At 43.8% G+C, this 18,476-nt stretch overlaps 2 protein-coding genes across 17 annotated transcripts in view; both read left to right on the forward strand.

Moving 5' to 3' along the window:
* The window catches only part of UNC13B (unc-13 homolog B), a 219,051-nt gene that overhangs the window by 161,576 nt on the left and 38,999 nt on the right, over positions 1–18,476 (forward strand). The window lies entirely within an intron of this gene.
* LOC118979804 (uncharacterized) lies at positions 5,094–8,196 on the forward strand. The gene has a single exon (XM_037036062.1). The coding sequence runs from the start codon at positions 5,390–5,392 to the stop codon at positions 7,718–7,720; it is 2,331 nt and encodes a 776-aa protein (XP_036891957.1). The 5' UTR covers positions 5,094–5,389; the 3' UTR covers positions 7,721–8,196.

An 18,476-nucleotide genomic window follows, 5' to 3' on the forward strand; every position in this document is an offset into this window, starting at 1 on the left:
CTTTAGCCTGCCCACAAGAGCCATGAGGGAATAAGGGAAAAAGAGAGCATGATACGTGCTTAAGAAAATGCTATTCTGATGCGTATTCTGACCATATGCTGAAGATGGTAAGGTGGAGTTTATTCAGGGGGCCCGCTACTTTCACTCTCAGGTATTGTGATGGGGGAGAGGGATTTAGCCCAACTCTGAAGACAAGGGAAAGTGGGAATTTATAGCCACAAGCAGGGTTAAGGGTAAGTGGATAAAAATTACTAAGAGGAAATATCAGGGGTGAGGGGGAGTCTGACTAAACCAATTTGACAGGATTTTTGCTTGAGGCTGGCTAGGGTGGGAGATAGGAATTTGGTCTGGTATCAAAGGTGGGGAATTTTCACTAAAGAATCCAGCAGAATTCTTGCTTAAAACTGGACTAAACAGAGCCCAGGATCAGGAGCCTAGTCAGAAAGAGGACTCAGAGAACTTACAGAACATTACCCGGGCCTCTCTTTTCCCTCTTGGATACAATGCTTGAGATTTTCTTTTTTTTACAGCATCCAGCTTTTGGCCATGAATGGGGTTCCTCTTAAAGCTGGTGAGGAAGGGCTGCAAGTCCTTCGAGCTACAGTCCTTTGATCTTGCTCCGCATTTGATCTAGGGCATTCTTTTATTCCACAGGGCTAATCTCACTCTCCATACTTCGTGACCCCGATCAGTTTCTCTGACCAGATTCTCTGTAAGCATTGATTCTTTCGCAGAGATTAACATCCATTTCCGTGGACCCCTACCTGCTGTGGCCCTAGAAATCCATTTCTCCTGCCATATTGGCCACATAACATAATTGTTAAATGGCCCAGGAATGATCTGACCCCAGGGAGGAGAGGGGGCTCAGAGCTCTTGGCGCTCTGCCTTTGAGCTTGTTTCACACAAAGTGAGAGGCTGCCGGATATACATAGAGTCCTGGCGTGTTCCCAGGGGTCCCCCAGTTGTTTTCTCGGAGCCAAGATTTGGGTCAGAAGCAATTTTACTAGGAATACACACGTTTTAAATCACATTTATTTGATAAGTCAGAGAGAAACAAAAGAATCAGACCTTTTAGAAAACTAAAGGGGTCTTTTTCTTTGTTTTTTGGGTAGGCTGGTGCTGATGTGGTGTGCTTTAAGGAATTTTCTTCTTGCCATAGTTCTTAGCTTTCTATCATTGAAGCTTTACTGCTTTTGATTAATTCGTTTGTTTTAATGTGTTCCCTTTTCAAACATAGATATTTCTTGAAAGGTGTGCATTATTGTTCCTAGCCTTAGACATTCCTTAGGAAAAGATTACAGAAAAGTATTGTGATCTTTGAGAGAGTTTACATGAGATTTGACTAGAGTGGATTGGCCAGCAGGATAAGGCAGTATGACAGAACCTGGTAGGTACTAGAGGCAACTTTAGGGCCAGGTCTGAGGTAGGACCTTAAGGCTTCCCTATCCTGTTGGCTCAAATATTACTTCTTTCTGGCCTTCCCTGTCCAGGTTTTACTGAGTCTCTCTCTGCCTTCACACTGCACATGTATAGAATTAAATGCTTGCTTTTTATTACAACTTTTACTATAACATGCATTGCTTTATTTTGTGATTGTCTATATGCCTACCTCCCTCTCCAAACTTTAATATATTAAACAACAGAAACCATGTCTTACATCCTGGCATACAGCTTAGTGCCTGGCACATTTGTTGATCTGATTTAGAGATCAAACTGTCCTTCTCATACTTTGGCCCCTGCTCTTTCATTCCTGTGGACCGTAGTAGCAAAGAGAGGCTGGGGAAGGAGGTGGCCTTGATTTGGGCCTCTTTGCCTTGCGGGTTGCCCCTTCAACCCACTCTGGCTTCTGGTATTCTATTGGGTTCTGAGCAGAATGACTAGTTGATCCTCTGGGCATCATATTGAGCTCTGTCTGTCTCTTGCTTCAGAACTTAAATATTTGGGTGATTGAATGAATTTGTGCCTTTAGGGAACCCATATCCCCAGGAGGTGATTTTTAAGTTCAGAGTTCATCCAGGCACAGTGACTAGCAATTCAGAAGATGGTTTGGAGGGTTTTGTTTGTTTGTTTAACATGAAAGCAAAGTTCTTTGGGGCTGGGAGAAGTTGCTATGGTAGCTCTATTTGGAAATTTCCTATTTGTCAGTAACATAGGAAAGCAAGCAGCTTTGCCTTCAGTTCTTCAGGAGGCCTTGAGAAAGGGCTCTCTGAACACATGGCTGTGCCATTTGCCCCTTTGTGGCTGACCAGCAAGCATTGTAGGCACTGCACTCTTAGAGGGGACGCCTGGCAAGATGTCCAGCAAGTTAGTCCAAGACTGTCTAGAGTATTGATGTAAGGGGAAGAAGCAGACAGGCCTGGAGTTAACCCAGCCTGCACTGACGCAGTAGCAAGAGAGTCAGCCTCATTTTTATTCCTGGAAAAAGGCCTCATCTGGACCAAAGTGAGGCTGACCTTAGAGGACCTGGAAATGAGTTCTGGGCCTCACTAGCATTAGAAAGGAAAAGATTGTCTCCTTTAGCTATTTGCCCCTTAATCATGCTTTCAGGCTATCTTAGGGAGGATGGCAAGCCTCTTGTCACCTGAATGAAATACTGGGAACTGAATCTTTTGCTCCTCCCTTTTCTTACCTTTAAAAAAAAAAGGCTTCTAGAAGAAAGCAGGGCTAGCAAAGAATGTCACTATAATGGTGGGATTTCAGGCAGAGTTATAGACCATTAGAGAAGCTGGGAAAGGCAGGGGTCTGGGGCTGAGATACAAGTCACGTTTCACTCAAATCAAACTATTTAGATGGTTGCATGTTTGGCTTAGATATTAGTTTCCCTGCTTCTTTGTCTGGGGAACTTGCCATGTCAGTAATAATAACACTGCAGTGCTTTTCAGTTTACTAATTACCAGTCTCACATTTTGCCTTTATAACATTTGCACTTATTCACTTTACAGATGAGGGAACCAAGGCACCGAGAGGTCAAGTGTTAATCAAAGGTCACTGGTGAAGGGAGACCCAAATTTAAGTCTCCCGATTCTCAGTATAGAAGCACTTGCTCATGGCTTCACGTGGTCATATGCAGAGCTTTCCTCTTAGTTCAGGAAGTAGTCTTCCACCTTGAGAGAAACTTGAAAGGCTAATTGCCAGCTCCCGGCCTTCTAGGGCCAAGGACATTGTTCAAAGCTAATACTAGTGCTAATACCTTGCACAGTTGAGGAGAAGAGAAAGGGGTGACTTTGGAAATATGAAATTTGCACATGTTGGAGGAGAGAAGGAAGAATTTTATGAATCAATCCTAGAATTGGGGATTTGCTGCTTAGACAGCTGGACACTAAGCTGAAGACCCAGGATTTCTTGTTATGAATCTCTCTCCCTCTCTCTCTCTTTCTCTCTCTCTCTCTCTCTCTCTCACTCTCCCTCTCTCTATTTCTCCCTCCCTCTCTCTTCCCCTCTCCCTCCCTCTCTCTCAGACTAGATTGAGTTGGGCAGACTAGGGATCTGACTGATCTCAGCTCCTTGAGACACTGAAGTAAAACATTATGTTTAAAAAACAATAATTGTGTCTCTCTAATGCCTCAGAGGATGGACAGAGTTCTTAGATGAGGAATTCCTAGATGAAGTAGTCTTTAGATGAGCTAGAGAGAAGGGAAGAAATGAAATGGGAGTTAATCTAATTTCTGTCTCTTGGTTCTTGGCCTAGTTATTTCTAGTAAAAGGGGTCAGCTTCATCTTTATCCCAAGTCTTATGACTCATCCTTCTGGGTCTTTCTAGTCTGGGAAGGCACAGTGCTTTTAACTTGCAGGCCCACTGGCCCTAGACGGTGGCCTTCCCTGAAAATGAACTCGTGGGGGTTCTTATTTTGTGTTCTTCACATGCAGTTTTCCCCTTTGGGGTTAACTTGAATACTGGAAAAAGAAAAGGAAGCAGAAGTTGAAAAGACATAGAAATCTTGATTAAATCTGGAAAATGGGGTGACCATCTCTGGTTTTACCCTTCCCAAGGAAACCCAGCAAAGGCAAAATATTGGCAGTCCTGTGCATTCCTGGGCTCCTTGCCTTCCCTTTGTACCTCCACTCTGCTCCTTTCCTATGTTCTGCACATTTCCAGGAAAAAGAGAGAGGATGCCCACCCCACATAAGGTAATAGTCATCTTTGCCTCTGTAGTACTGGCACCAGTAGCTTAGGGTGTAGGGGTAAGATTAGTGGCAGGTCTGTCTACTTTTTTTGGAGAATAGCAAAGCACCCTAGAGCCTTCTGTGATAGAATCAACTTCCTACCTTCCCTTACAAGCCAATCAGAGGGCTATAATAACCCTCTCTTACTCCAGGAGTGGACAGTGCTAGAAAAATCACTTCACCTGGTACTCTGAAGGAGGCATTAGACCAGAAGCACCATGAAAGCCGAACCTGTGTATTGATTAGGCTGCACCAAGCCCTTGGGGACTATTAAATGGAGTTCAGGACTCTGGCTCAGCCTGCACCTCTTTCACCCTCAGATGTGTAACCATCAAGTTGCACATGGGCATGTGGCCCTCTAATCCAAGCATACTAAATGCCCAGAGAGTGAGTAGGCCCACACTGTCCACCTTATTCTAGAACTAGGTGTAGAAAAAATCCCCACCACCCCCAGCTTTAAATATTTGCCATGGTCCTTTCTTCAGTGAAGGGTTGCTATTACTCTGTCCTATAGGCAGGAGTGACCTTTGAGTAGCTGAGCTTCCACCAGAACAAGCAACTGGGAAAAATAAATAATAACATTCTGTGTCTTGTCTTTGTTGTTCACTGTGTATGTGACTTGAGCTTTGGTGTTTGAGCATCTATTTGTTCATTCCTGAGCCAGATCCTAGTGTTGAATTTTCTAAAGGTTCAGTTACTCATTGACCTCACGCCCACCCACATCCCAGAAGTTTGTGTCAATCCTGGTGCCTTTGGATACTTTCCCAGAACACAAAGATTTGATTTGATTTTGCACCAATACTCCGATGGGAAGGCAAGGGGATAGAACTGGTTGCCTCCAGCCTTTAAGGCCAGAACTGGGACACAGGTCAGGGTTGACTTCCATAGTCTTAGAAGGTAACATGCTTATTCCTGCTTGACAGTTTGATTAAGGTTAAAGTTACCCTGCTGCTTTCTGACTTGAGTGCGCTGTTTTCCTTTTTCACTAGCTACAGGATAAGAGTCAAGCCAGGATCCCAGGGGCATGTGCCAGGTTTGGAGACCACACATGGGACCATTCTGGGCAGCACTGTGGGCTAAGCTCAAGGCATCAGCCAGCAGTGATTGCTAGAAGTAGACTGAACAGAGCAGGACAGGGTATTGCCTTCCAAGACAATCTCTATTAAACACCCTGACCAGAAATAAAAGGAAGAAGCAGAGAATCCCTTAGACCCTGAGGGAGAAAATGAAGCGATTATTGCAAGAGTCAGAGGAAGAAATCATGGTCACCTTGGGATCCTCCTCCAGGCTTTCCCCAGATAAGGCCAAGGCAGAGACGGCATTTGGCATCAAGAGCAAGTCCTCAGGCCCTGCTGGATCTCTACCGGAGGACAGCTCCCTGCCCCCTTGCTGTGGGTCAACAGCCTCAGCCATTGATGGGGATAGAGATGGGGACCTGGCCCAGCATTGCAGCTTTGGACAAGAAGCTGGCTGCCTGCTTCCTCTCGGCTCCACAGCCTGTGCCTCAGGGTCTGGCTCTCAGGACCTCTCATCTGCCAGCATCACCACCAGCTGCCAAGAGCCTGCAGAGAGGAATCAAACCAAGCCCCTTCTGTCCAGCAGCCAGGGCTGGAGCCTTGAGCAGCGAGAGCCTGTGGGGGATGTAGTGGACTATATAATCAGAGAGCTGCGAGGCATCAGTCGTCTCCAAACTGAGATTGCTGAGCTGCAGCAGCACTTGAGTCAAGTCCGGGGTTCAGTGGATGAAGTCTCTAGCTGTGTAGACTCAGTTCTGAGTGAAATAGAAGGCTTACAGGTGGGCAGCAGCTCCCTGGCCAAGGTGTGTGTAGGAGGAAAGGCCCAGGAGCCCCATGTGGACACACTTAGTGAGGAAGCCATTCTGTATCTGTATGGACTTCCTGAACAAGATGGTGAAAATACCATGGAGCTGGTGCATAGCTTCCTGGCCAAGCACCTCTGTGTTAATGGCATGCAGTGCAACAGGTACATCAAAGAGGCTTACAGGGCAGGTAGAGCCCAAGCCCCCAGGCCCACTGTTGTGAAGCTTGCCCATCTAGAGCACAGAGACTTCATCTTGCAGAAATCCATACTCCTGCAGAGTGTAGGGGTCCGGATTGCCATCAAAGAAGACCCAGCCGGATCACAGTGCTATCAGAATTCCCCAAAGGAGTCTCTGTCATTTTTGCAACAACAACTTCAGGATCATAATTCAAGTTCTTTAATCCCCAACAAACCAGTTCTTCAGACTGAAACAGGAGAACCGATAACAGGAGCATATCAAATAAGAGCCCAGAATCAACATAGAGAGCCCTTGACCCCTGAGCAGCAAGGCCTTTGCTTCCCACTCAAGAACCATTTAGCAGAGCCAAGTGACTTATCAAAGCCCAGGGGTGAAGTAAATGGACCATCAGAAACATCCCGAGTCATCAGTGGCAGCTGTGAACTGACAGGGAGAGAGGCTTCTCTGTCTGCCCCCCATCAGTTTGAGGAACCTTCCCTGGTGTTGATCCCAGAAGAAGATGATGCTGGGAAATCCCAGGTTTTCAAACAGTGTAGTCAAGGACTAGAAGCATATGAAGTAGCAAAAAGAGAAAACAACTACAGTGATAAAAGTGAGGCCAGCAGCTGCCTATCACTATCTGGGTTGCTGAAGACAGAGGAAAATCTCTTGGCCTGTGAAGCTGGGCTTGACATTCTAAGCTCAAAGCAGCTAGAGGACCTCTTGACAGACAAGACTAGAAAGTTCGCTGCTCTGAGTTGTGACAGCATGATGGAGGAAATTATCATAAGGCCTGAGACTTTTGGTGACATGGTTCATATTGACTTGAATGAAGAGGAGGAACGTGCTGCTCAGGTCCTTAAAGATGTCTTTGAAAAGTCCTCTTGTGTGGGGGGCTCACAGGAGGATGAAGATATAGAAATTAAGTTTTACACGAGTAAACTGGGACGAGCAATTCATCACTTTCGTTCAGCTCTGCAGGGAGTGTTCCAGAAGTTGGAGAACGGTGCAGCCGTCAGTCCTGAGGACCTGGAAAGCAATGAGAGCTGTTCCCAGTCAGAGAACAGTGATCGACTTCTTGGAACAGTGAGTTCAGGGGGCGCCCAGGATGTCTCTGTGGAGAGCCCTGAGAGTCAGGGGAGTGAGAGCTTGCTCAGTGTGGTCTCTGGCAGAGTGGGCGCCACACAGGGAGACCCAGCCTCTCAGGGTCCCAGCAACTCCTCTCTGGCTTCTCATAACTCACCTCTTGCACATTCATTGCCAGGGTTGATTCTGGCTCCAGGTCAAGGCCTGGACAATGAAACCTGTCCCCGGCCTGAATCTCCTACGCAGGGCAGACTAAGTTTAGAGCAAGTGTGTGCAGAGACCATCTACCTCAACAGGTGCATCAACAATTTTAAAAGTGTTCTGAGAGAGAAAAGACTGAGGCAGAAAAAACTTTTGCATGAGCTGGTACAGAAGGCAAATCATCTCTCGGTAGAAGACATGCACCCAGGTATTGCGAATCTCTGTTTCATTGGGCCACAGCTGGGTATGGCCTCCGTGTGGCCAGCATAAGACCTAGCTTGGTGGTGAGTTCCACAAGGTGAAGGGGGAGGTTCACAGCTTGGATCAGTCTAAACTACTTGAGTATAGATTTTTAAACCAATCCCGTGGGAATTAAGAGTGAAAGAGGGTTCTAAGACAGCAAGAAAGGAGTGCCTGCTCCTAAGGAGCTTCCTGTCTACTTGAGGAGGATAGTGGAGAGCTTTAGAAAGTAACTTTTCAAAAGAGGTCGGAACATCTGGGCAGAAGTAGTTCACAGCTGTAGAACGTTTAGGATATTCTGGTGTACAGTAGGTGTGGGCTAAGAGGCAGAAGTGGGGCATGAGTCATATTGCTCATAGGCCCTAGAGGGGCTAAGGCAGCCCTATGTTGCATTTAAAATTATTCTCATGACTTTCTTGCTGAGATAAGATTGCCATTTCCCCAGTGGGTGATGGGGCTTATCCACCTCATAGGCCACTCTGAGGATTTTCATTATCCCTACCTGTCTTCTTTCTGCTTCTGGACTTGACAACACAGAGCCTCATCTCTGCCTTGGAGCCATCTAGGAAGTGCTTAAGGTGCTGGCCCTGCCCTTGAGCCTGACTCTGCCTCCCCGAGTCCTATTCCCAATCTCCCATCTCCAGCCAGAGGCAGCTCACCTATGAACTGAAGTCTGGAATGGTTTTGACTAAAAGGAATATAAATACTTTTTTCTAGGCAATATGGAGATATGTAGCTTTAAAATTACTTCCCCCAATAAAAATTAAATTTATTCAAACAGCATATGCTGTACTCATCTAGTTTTAAATGTAAATGGGGTTGTCCTCTTATGCATATAACCTGATTAATCTTTCGAAGTCAAAATTAAAATTATGAAACATATTGTGTTGGCAAAGATGTGAGAAAATAGGCACGTATCCATTGCCTGTGGGATGGGAGTGTAAATGAGTAGTATAACCCAAGGAAGGCAATTGGCAAAATTGATCAGAATTGTATATACCCTTTGAGCCCCAACACCACTTCCAGGAATATACCCTGCAGGTATATTTCCACACACAGAGGGGACATCTGTTCAAGGCTATTTCTGAAGCATTGTTTTTAATAGCCAAGATTGGAATCAACCTAAATGTTTGTTAAGAAAGACTGGTTAAATATCTTGTTGGGATGTCTAAACAATAGGATACAGTACCATATAGCTATAAAAGGAATGAGGCAGCTTTTTACTGAAATAGAAAAATAGGATAAATTGGTGTATGAATAAAACAAGGTGCAGAACAGTATGTCTAAGATGCTGTATAAAAAAGAGAGGGAAAAAATACCTGTGCAAACCCATAGCGTCCGTTTGTATATGTATAGAATGTGTAACAAAGATGCATAAAAAACTCATCCATAATTGCCCATGGGAGAGAGACATGAAATGAAAACCTAATGGGATGGGATTTTGTTTTTACTACATACCCTTTAATTTGTTTTAAGAATTTTAGCCCAGCAAATGTAATATCAATCATAAAATTAAATTAAAAAGGAAAAATTTAAATCATGTTGCATTCCTTTCAAATATCCCTAGAGCTGCTCCCTATAGCTCAAAAAATCTAAATTCCTTTACTTGGCATTTAAGATGACCATGGCTGGTCCCTAGTTTACATTACCAGGCTTGTCTCCCATTGTCCCACTGTACTGCCCCCAAAAAGGAAACTTTTCTGTCTCACAAATTCGCCTTGTACTTTCTGTTCTCAGCCCATTCACATCTACATACTTCTAGCCTGAGGTGCTGTATTCACCATACGAGTCTAGTAAAATTTACTCAGTTCTTCAGCTTACAGCCAAGCATCCCCTCCTCCAGGAAGCTTTCTATAATTTCTCAGTTGCAAAGGACTTCTCCCTCTTGTTAACTTCACAGCCCCTTTTCCTTTTCCTTGGTCATTTAGAAATTATTACATTACAGCAACAGTAGAAACAACAAATATCAAAGCAGTACTTTCTTCCTAACTCCTTGAACCTTGGAGGAGTTGATGTTTGCATGAGCACCCAGGATACTTGGGTCGACACTTCAGCTTGCGAACTTCCCCTTCTGGGCTGACCTCCTGCTGGGGAAGGCAGGAGCTTGGGTATCTATGATAAGCAGGTGGTGGCAGCAGTAGTGACAATGAGAAGGAGTGGGTGTCCTGAAGCATCAGTCGGCAAGCAAGCCAAGATCCAGTCTGGTCTGTGGGCTGCAGAGGGAGTGGCAGCATCCCTCCAGTGCTGGGTCCGGGCCTGACTCCAGCACCGTTCATTCCACAGAGCAGGAGGGACGGAAGAAGGTGAGCAGGCTGGCTAGCCTGTGACTCTTGTCACAGAGTCCACAAGTGCAGTCTCCCTATCCTGGTGAACGGATTCAGTGTAACAGCGGCTGCAGCCACAATGAAACGTCAGCTCTCTTCACTGCTCTGCTTGAGACCTTTTAGACCCTAAGCTTATGAGTAGTTGCTTATCACTAGTTTGAGTTCCTGTTTTTCATCCTTTTTCTTCTTTTAGGGGGAGTATATACTGGGCATTGTTATAAGTACCCTCGTGTATGTTACATAAATATTCTTTCATTACTGCCACTCCATCAAAATAGCTTTTCTCAAGGCCATCAGCTAACCACTCCCATAGTACTAAATTCCTTGTCCAGTTCCCTTTTTCATCAGTCAATCTGCAACTAGACATATTGATTACTTCCTTTTTTATGATAGGAGCTATATTAAGTTATCATTTATTACCTTAAAATTCCTTAAAAAGGGTACAACTGAGTGGCTTTTGGTATATTCACAGTTATGCAACCATGAATTCCAGAATATCCCCATCACCCCGGAAAGAAGCACTTTACCTACTCGCAGTCACTCTTCCATCCCCATTGCCTCAACCTCTGGCAACCACAGATCTGTTTTCTGTTTCCATGGCTTTGCCTGTTCTGGAAATTGTGTGTACACGGGTTCATACAGAGGCCATATGTGATCTTTTGTGATTGGTTTCTTCCACTTAGCATAATGTTCAAGATTCAGTCATGCTGTAACATATGTCAGTATTTTATTTCTTTTTGTGGCCAAATAATATTCCATTGTGTGAGTATACCACATTTTGTTTACCTACTCATCGTTTCATGGGCATTTGGGGTTTTTTTTAACCATGTTTTAGCTGTTAAAAATAATGTTGCTATGAATATTTGTGTACAAATTTTTGTGTGAGCATGTTTTCAATTTTCTTGGGTATATATATAGAGATATAGATATAGATATAGATATCTATATATATACCTAGAAGTAGAATTTCTGGTTCTATGGTAAATCTGTTTAACATTTTTGAGGAACTGCCAAACTGTTTTCCAACTTTCATTCTATATTCCCATCAGAAGCACAAAAGTTCTAATTTTTCCACATCTTTGCCAGCACTTGATAATGTCTGTGTATTTTATTATAGCCATCATTGTGGGTGTGAGTAGTATCTTATTGTGGGTTTTATTTGCATTTCCCTAGTGTCTAATGATGTTGAGCATCTTCTCATGTGCTTATTGGCCATTTTTATATTTTCTTTAGAAATGTCTATTCAAATCCTATACCCACTTTTAAATTGAGTTGTTTGTCTTTTTGTTGAGTTGCTTGAGTTCTTTATATATTCTGGATATAAGTCCCTTATCAGATATATGTTTTGTAAATATTTTCCCCAAATCTCTAGCAACTCAATAACTCTTTATTGGGGGTGAGGGGTATGGTGTCCTTTAAAGCATAAATATTTCATTTATTGTTTTAAAGATTTTATTTATTTATTTTTAGAGAGAGGGGTAGAGAGGAAAAGAGAGAGGGTGAGAAACATCAAAAAACAATGATTGGTTGCCTCTCACTCACCCCCTCTGGGGACCTGGCCTACAAACCAGGCATGTGCCCTGACGTGCCTTTTGGCTTGTGAAAAGACACCAGTGACCAGTGACCTTTTGGCTTGTGAAAAGACACCCAACCCACTGAGGCACACCAGTCAGGGCTAAATGTTTTATTTTTAAAAAATATTTACTGTGGTCCTGACCAGCATGACTCAGTTGGCTGGGCATTGTCCTGCAAAGCAAAAGGTTGCCAGTTCAATTCCTGGTCAGGGCTACGGGCCCCATCCCTGGGTGAGGCATGTGCAAGAGGTAACCCAGTTGATGTCTCTCTCACACGTCGTTGTTTCTCTCCCTCTCTTTCTCCCTCCCTCCCACTTCCTCTAAAAACATCAGTAAATAAAATCTTTAAAAATATTGTGGTAACATATATATAACATAAAATTTATCATTTTAACTATTTTAAGTTTATTCATATTTTTGTGCAAGCATTACCACCATCCATATCCAGGACTTCTTTAACTTCCCCACCTGAAACTCTACACCCATTAAACTAACCCCCCATTCTCTTCCCACCCCACCCCACCCCCACCTCTAGCCACTGACAACCGCCATTCTACTTTCTGCCTCCATGAGTTTGACTGCTCTAGATAACTTCATGTTAAGTGGAATCAAACATTGGTCCTCTGGTGGCTGGCTTATTTCACTCAGCGTTATGTCTTCAAGGTTCACACAGACTGTAGTACCTGTCAGAATTTCCTTCCTGAATGGTATTTCACTGCATGTATATACTCGTATACCACATTTTGTTCATTCACTTATTGATGGGTACTTGGGTTACTTCCTCCTTTTGGATATTATGAATAATGCTACTGTGAGTATGAGTATACAAATATTTTTTGAAGCCTTGCTTTCATTTATTTTGGGTATACAGAGCCTGTCCAGAAAGTATCCAGCCATGTACTATGAAAAATAGAGACTTTTTATTGGAGAAGATACGAAATACAAGAAATGGTCTGGCTGGTATGGCTCACAGGATTGAGCGCTGGCCTGTGAACGAAAGGGTCACTGGTTCAACTCCTAGTTAGGGCACATGCCTGGGTTGCAGGCCTGGTCCCCAGTAGCAGGTGCACAAGAGGTACCCACACACTGATGTTTCTCTCCCTCACATGCTCCCTCCCTTCCCCTCTCTCTAAAAGTAAATAAATAACATCTTTTAAAGAAAGAAACATCGTACATAGGACAATGACGCTTCAGTTGTCTCCAAAGTAGGCACACAGTTCTCCCCACTGCAACACGAAGTTCCCTCTGCTCTGGTAGCAGGAGCTGCTGAACATGTTTTGCCGCCACACTTTTCATGCCAAGATCCTGCCTCAAAATCTCAGACACAGTAGTTTTTGGAATCCCCAAATCAGCTTCTGGTTCTCACACTGTCAGTAGCCAATCTTTCTGATTGCTACCTGTACATGTTCAACACTCTCAAGTGTTCTGATTGTTGCAGGCCTTCCAGAATGTGGACCATTTTCAACAGATTCTCGACCACCTTTGAAGTGTTTGTCTCACACTTTTATTTGGTTTGCGCTCATTGCATTGTTCCCAAAAGCCTTCTGAATCATCGAAATAGTTTCTGTGGAGGAACATTCCAATTTAACACAAAATTTGATGCAGATTCATTGCTCTACTTGCTCAGTCATTTTGAATGTGATGACCACACAATACACATACTCACTCAATGGTGTCTACTCTCCCCACCAACTAGTACAGTGAAATTGTTGTTGTTAATGCATGTGCATTCCAGTCCACTCTCCTTGGCTACTAGGTTATGTTGATGTTATTCAAACCATTCTCGTTATATTAACAATGGCCAGACTTTTTCCAGACAGACCTTGTGTACCCAGAAGTGGATTGCTGGATCATGTAGTAATTCTGATGTTTTTGAGGCACTGCCATATTCTTTTCCACAGTGGCCACACCATTTTACATAACAACAGTGCACAAAGGTTCCAGTTTCTCCACATCCTTGCCAACATTTGTTACTTTCTGGCTTTGTTTTAATAGCCAGCATAATGAAGCAGAATGCAAAAGTTTAAAATGAAGTTTTGATGAAGTTCAATTTGTCTATTTTTTTCTTATGTTGGTTCTTTTGCACTCTACCATCATCTATTTCAAGGTCATAGAAATTTACTCTTGTTTTTTCCTAAATGTTTTATAGTGTTAGCTCTTACATTTAGGTGTGTTAATTTTGAGTTAGGTTTTGTGGGTGGTGTGAGATAGGGGTACAACTTCATTTTTTTGCCTGTGAATATCCAGTTTACTCAGCCATATTTCCTGTAAGAATATTTTTTCCCATTGAATGGTCTTGGTATCTTTGTCAGAAATCAACTGACCATAAATGTAAGAGTTTGTTTCTGGAATCCCAGTTCTCTCCCATTGACCTTTAGGCTGTCCCTATGCCTCAGTTTCTTCTTTTGGAAATACTTCCTTCACTCGACCCCTCAGTCTTGGTTCTCCCCCGACACTATTGACCATTCCTTCTCAGCCATCTTTGCCGGTCCCTCCTCCTCTTCCCAACATTGTAGTATCCCAGGATTCAGTCCTCACTGCTTTTTAAAAAAATTTTGTACTTGCTCCCTAGGTAATGTCTTCCAGCGTCATGAGTTTCATAAGCATTCCCAAATTTATATCTCTGGCCCAGAATGTTCATGAACACCAGATTCCACATCTACCTAACATCCTCCTTTGGGTGTAAATAGGTACTTCGGTTTAACATATTCAAAACCAAACTCCTGCTCCTGCTCCTCAAGTCCCTGCCAAACATGCTTTTTTTGTCATCTTCCTTACTAGTAAATGGCAGCTCCACACTTGCAGCTGCTTGGGCTCAAATCCAGAGTCAATCATGATTTCTTTTCTCGTACAACCTACATCCAATCAATTGGTAAATTCTGCTTGCTCTACCTAAAAAAAAAAAAAAAAAACGAAAAAACAGCCCTGAGTTTTACTGCTATGTCTATCTCCACCACTGTCATCCTCGTCTAAGCCACCATTTTCTTTTGTCTAGAGGATTACGTTAGTGTAGCTGGTCTCCTGGCTTCTGCCCTCATCCTGTACAGTCTGTTCTCCCCACAGCAATCAGAGTAATTCTTATAAAACATGAGTCAGATCATACCACTTCTCTGCTTACAACCTGCCAGTGATTTTTCTGTCTTACCCAAAATGAAAGACGAAGTGTTGATAATGGCTGATAGAGCCGTGTTTGAACTGGCACTGTCTCGGCCTTGCTCATCCTTTACACCGATGGTGCTTTCACCTCAGGCTCTGCACTGACTGTGTTCTCGGCCCAGAGCCCTTTCCTTTTAGAATTCTGAGTAGCGTCTCTGCCCATTTCCTTCAGGCCTCTGCTTAGGTGCCTTGTTATCAATGAGGCCTTACTGTAACCTTTTATGAAATTCTAATAGCAACTGTAACATGATCACAGGGGACATTATCTTTTCCCCCAACACGAATTTTTTTTAGCAGAGTCCCTATCACATATGACATGGTATGTATAGTTCCAGATTCTGGGACCAAAATGCCTCTTTTGAATTTGGCTTTGCCACTTGCTCTGACTTTAGGCAAGTTTCTTAACTTCTTCAATCTTCAGTTTAATCAACAAAAAAGTTGAGATAATAATAGTATTTAGTCAGTAGAGTTGTCAAAAAAATAAATGAGCTTACTCAAATAAAATTCTAGGCGTTCACTTAGTGTTAACTACTATCATCATCTTCATCATCATTATTAATTGTTTGCTCCTCCTCCTGGAATAGAAGCTTCTCAAGATCAGGGAGTTTGTTTCGTTCACTGTTGCATCACTGGCACGGAGAACAGCGCCTAGAGTGCAGTCTGGTCTCAGTGTTTGTCGAAGAAACGAATCCCCGCAATAACCCTGGAGGTAGCTGTTCTTATCTGCTTTCTACAGATCAGGAAATGCAGGCGAAAATAAACTCAGTGCCTCAAATATTTTGACCCCAACTGTAAGGGAGTTAAGGTTGTTTTAACAATGAAAAGTATGTCACTTCCTCATAAAATGGACTCTCTGGAGTCCATTCTTAGGGGTCAAGGATTTCCCCACAAAGCAGGTGTTCCTTAGGTATGTACCACTTCAACTGAAACTAAATCTGACTGGAAAAATCCTAAGGCATTTTAGGAAGTTAGGAAGCACAAAAAGTTCAGTTCTTAATGAGAAAAGTTTTGTTTTGTTTTGTTTTAATATTTGTCCAGTGGGTGGGGCAAACGGAAGAGCTAGTAGAAGAATTCCTTGGTGTATAGAAAATGGTACACACTACTGGCTAAGAGAGCTACCTTTTCTCTGGTGATGGTAAGAGACATTTTCTTAGAAAAGGTGTTGCTTTCTAAGTCCTGAAAGTTTAGGTTTCTTTTACTACTTATGTATGTATATAAAATTCTTACTCTCAAGAAATTTATAGTGTACAAAGAGGGATGTTTATAAAGACAATTACAGTGAATATTTATACAGACAATTACAATGACAATGAAACAGTAATGGCAACATACTGTCATAGAAGTGTGGGTACCACAGGCATATGATGGAAAGGCAGATGAAGAAATTTTTACAGAGGCACTGACATTTGAGCTAAGGCTTAAGAATGAGGTTGGGGTCCGCCTCATTCTTAACGAAGAATTAAGATCACATCTACTTACCCCATCTAAGTAGATGTGAGAGGCTGCATCAGGAGAGCCTTGATGGCCTTGGCAACAAATTGGATTTTATTCTTTTGGCATAATGGGGAACTCTGGGAAGAACAGAGGGACACAATCAAAGTAACTGACATGATATGTAAAATGTATTTGAGGTAGTGGAGGAGAAAAGGAACTTTCTAGTTTGAGTCATAGGGTCAATTAAAGTGTTCCTTGCCTAATTTTCTTTTCAAATGAAACAGAGTGCTTTCAGGGAGGTAGGGAATAAATGTAGAAGAGACATGGCCCCACCCCCTGCTCATCCAGGAAATCAATGCCTTTTTCATCTTACCCACCTTTCTGTAGCTGCGCTGTTTTGGAGGATTTCTGTACCTGAGTTGGTTCTTCTGGGAAGTGAGATTCTTCTGGCAAGTGATGACCATTATGTCATCCTAAGTGGCTTGAAAAATTGGGAACTTATGAATTAGTTTCTGTGATTCTCCCTTCTACTTGTTATGCAGTGTCAGTGAGTCTTTAAAAGAGAGGGAAAAGAAAGCGGAGGGGAGCTGATAGGCCCTGGTGGTTGGACTTCCTGTAGAGAAGAAGGGCTGTGGGCCTATCTGTGGCCTAGAAGGCAATGTAGTCTCTGATGAGTAGGAAAGGAACAATCTCTGAACTTCATACTTCTACTGTGACTTACCTGGATCCTCCTGGAAGTGTCCATTTCCTTTGGAGTATTGTTCTGGATTTGGTAGATAATCACGCCTGGGATTGCAGTCGTGGTTTTATCATCTAGGTCATGGTGACTTCTGTTAGGCCAGTAGTCAGTTGATGACCTCAAGTCTGTAACCATTGAGCATCCTGGCCCTGGCCTTAACTCCAGGCCTTAACATGGCCTAAGTAACTTGGGCTCTGGGAAAATAGACCAGGGCTCGCTAGGCAAATGCATGACTGACCCTACATTAAAATGGAAAGGGTTCAGCCACCAGGCCTTTCAGGTTTGGAGACTTACCCAGATCTGGAGTGAGCTCATATACTTCCTGAGGAAGGAACAAACTCACTCTTTGCTCAGCCATCTCAGGTAGCCTGTTGGAGTGGTCCTTGGTAACAAAGCTGGTTTTGTGGCCCTGGTGGCCCTGGTAGCCCTGGTGGTCCTGACCCTACATGTGGACTACTTTGGAAAGGGGAACAGGGTGATTGGAAATCTCCCAGCAGACATTGTCCTTTGGTTTGAGTGGCCAACCTGGGGTGTTCTAAACTAAAAAGCAGGCCCCAGCAAATACAGGATTCTGGGAGCTGGGCTGTGAACTGCCCAGTTGTTCAGAGCACCTCTCCCTCTCCTCCATGTCCCTTAAGGCTTAGCTGACATTTTCTTTGGGTTCCCTGCTATAGGACTGAATCTACTAACCTCTCTGCCTTTTTTTCTGCTCTTTCTCTCCTTGCAGAAGGAAAGCGAGGAGCCCTTCAGGTTGTCCCTTTGGCCTTTTGGGCCTTTTTGTTGTCTATTTTCTATCCTGCCCACCAGGGGGTGGTGTGTGTGTGTGCCTCTGAGCTTTGGCTGGTGGCAGATAGTCTGTTTTTCCTGAAAGCAGTTTGTGTGCATGCCCCATGCTTGTGTGTGCTCCTGCAGACATCCCCAGAGAACAGTGTGAGAACTTGTGTGCCAGCATGGTGCACATTCAATGTAGCATGTGTGTGCTTACACTCGTACTCAGTTTGACTCCCCTAGACACTGATTGCCCTCTAACTCTCCTATTTTGCACAGTGTGTGTCCACTTTCTACTTGTTGCTGCAGCCTGGCATATGCTGTAAACCGTCTCTGAGCCCAGCATGCATACTCACTTTGCACTTGAGAGCAGGAGTTGCTGCGAGCACTTGGTGCCTCTTGCCTGGGGCCCTAAGTGTGAATGTGCTGCTGTGCAGATTTCCTGGCCTCTTTGTGAGCACAAGCTTCTGTAGACCTGTGATGTGGTTCCCTATGCCATGTGAATGCATACTCTACTAATGCTCTGTGCTTGCAAGCACTGGTTCTTGAAGACTGGGAGGGTTTGCCTTGCCTGTGATTTGGGCCCTGGCGAACACCAAAGCCTTTCCCAAATGGGTGTGTGCACATATTCTATAGCCCTCTGTGCAGGATCCACACTCACCTCGTGTATCCCTCAGGCACAAGTTGTGTGTTTGAATGAACCTCCTGTGGGTACTTTTTGAGACCTCCTTCCACCCCTTGCCCCTCCTTCAGTGCACTGCGTGCGCATGTTGTGTGCTGTGTCTGCAGGC

This window comes from Sturnira hondurensis, unplaced genomic scaffold (assembly GCF_014824575.4).
Source record: "Sturnira hondurensis isolate 20B ecotype Veracruz unplaced genomic scaffold, ASM1482457v3 Scaffold0022566, whole genome shotgun sequence".
Classification (NCBI taxonomy): domain Eukaryota; kingdom Metazoa; phylum Chordata; class Mammalia; order Chiroptera; family Phyllostomidae; genus Sturnira; species Sturnira hondurensis.

Coding starts and splice junctions, on each gene's coding strand:
- LOC118979804 (XM_037036062.1), top strand. CDS start 5,390: ATGAAGCGATTATTGCAAGAGTCAGAGGAAGAAATCATGGTCACCTTG.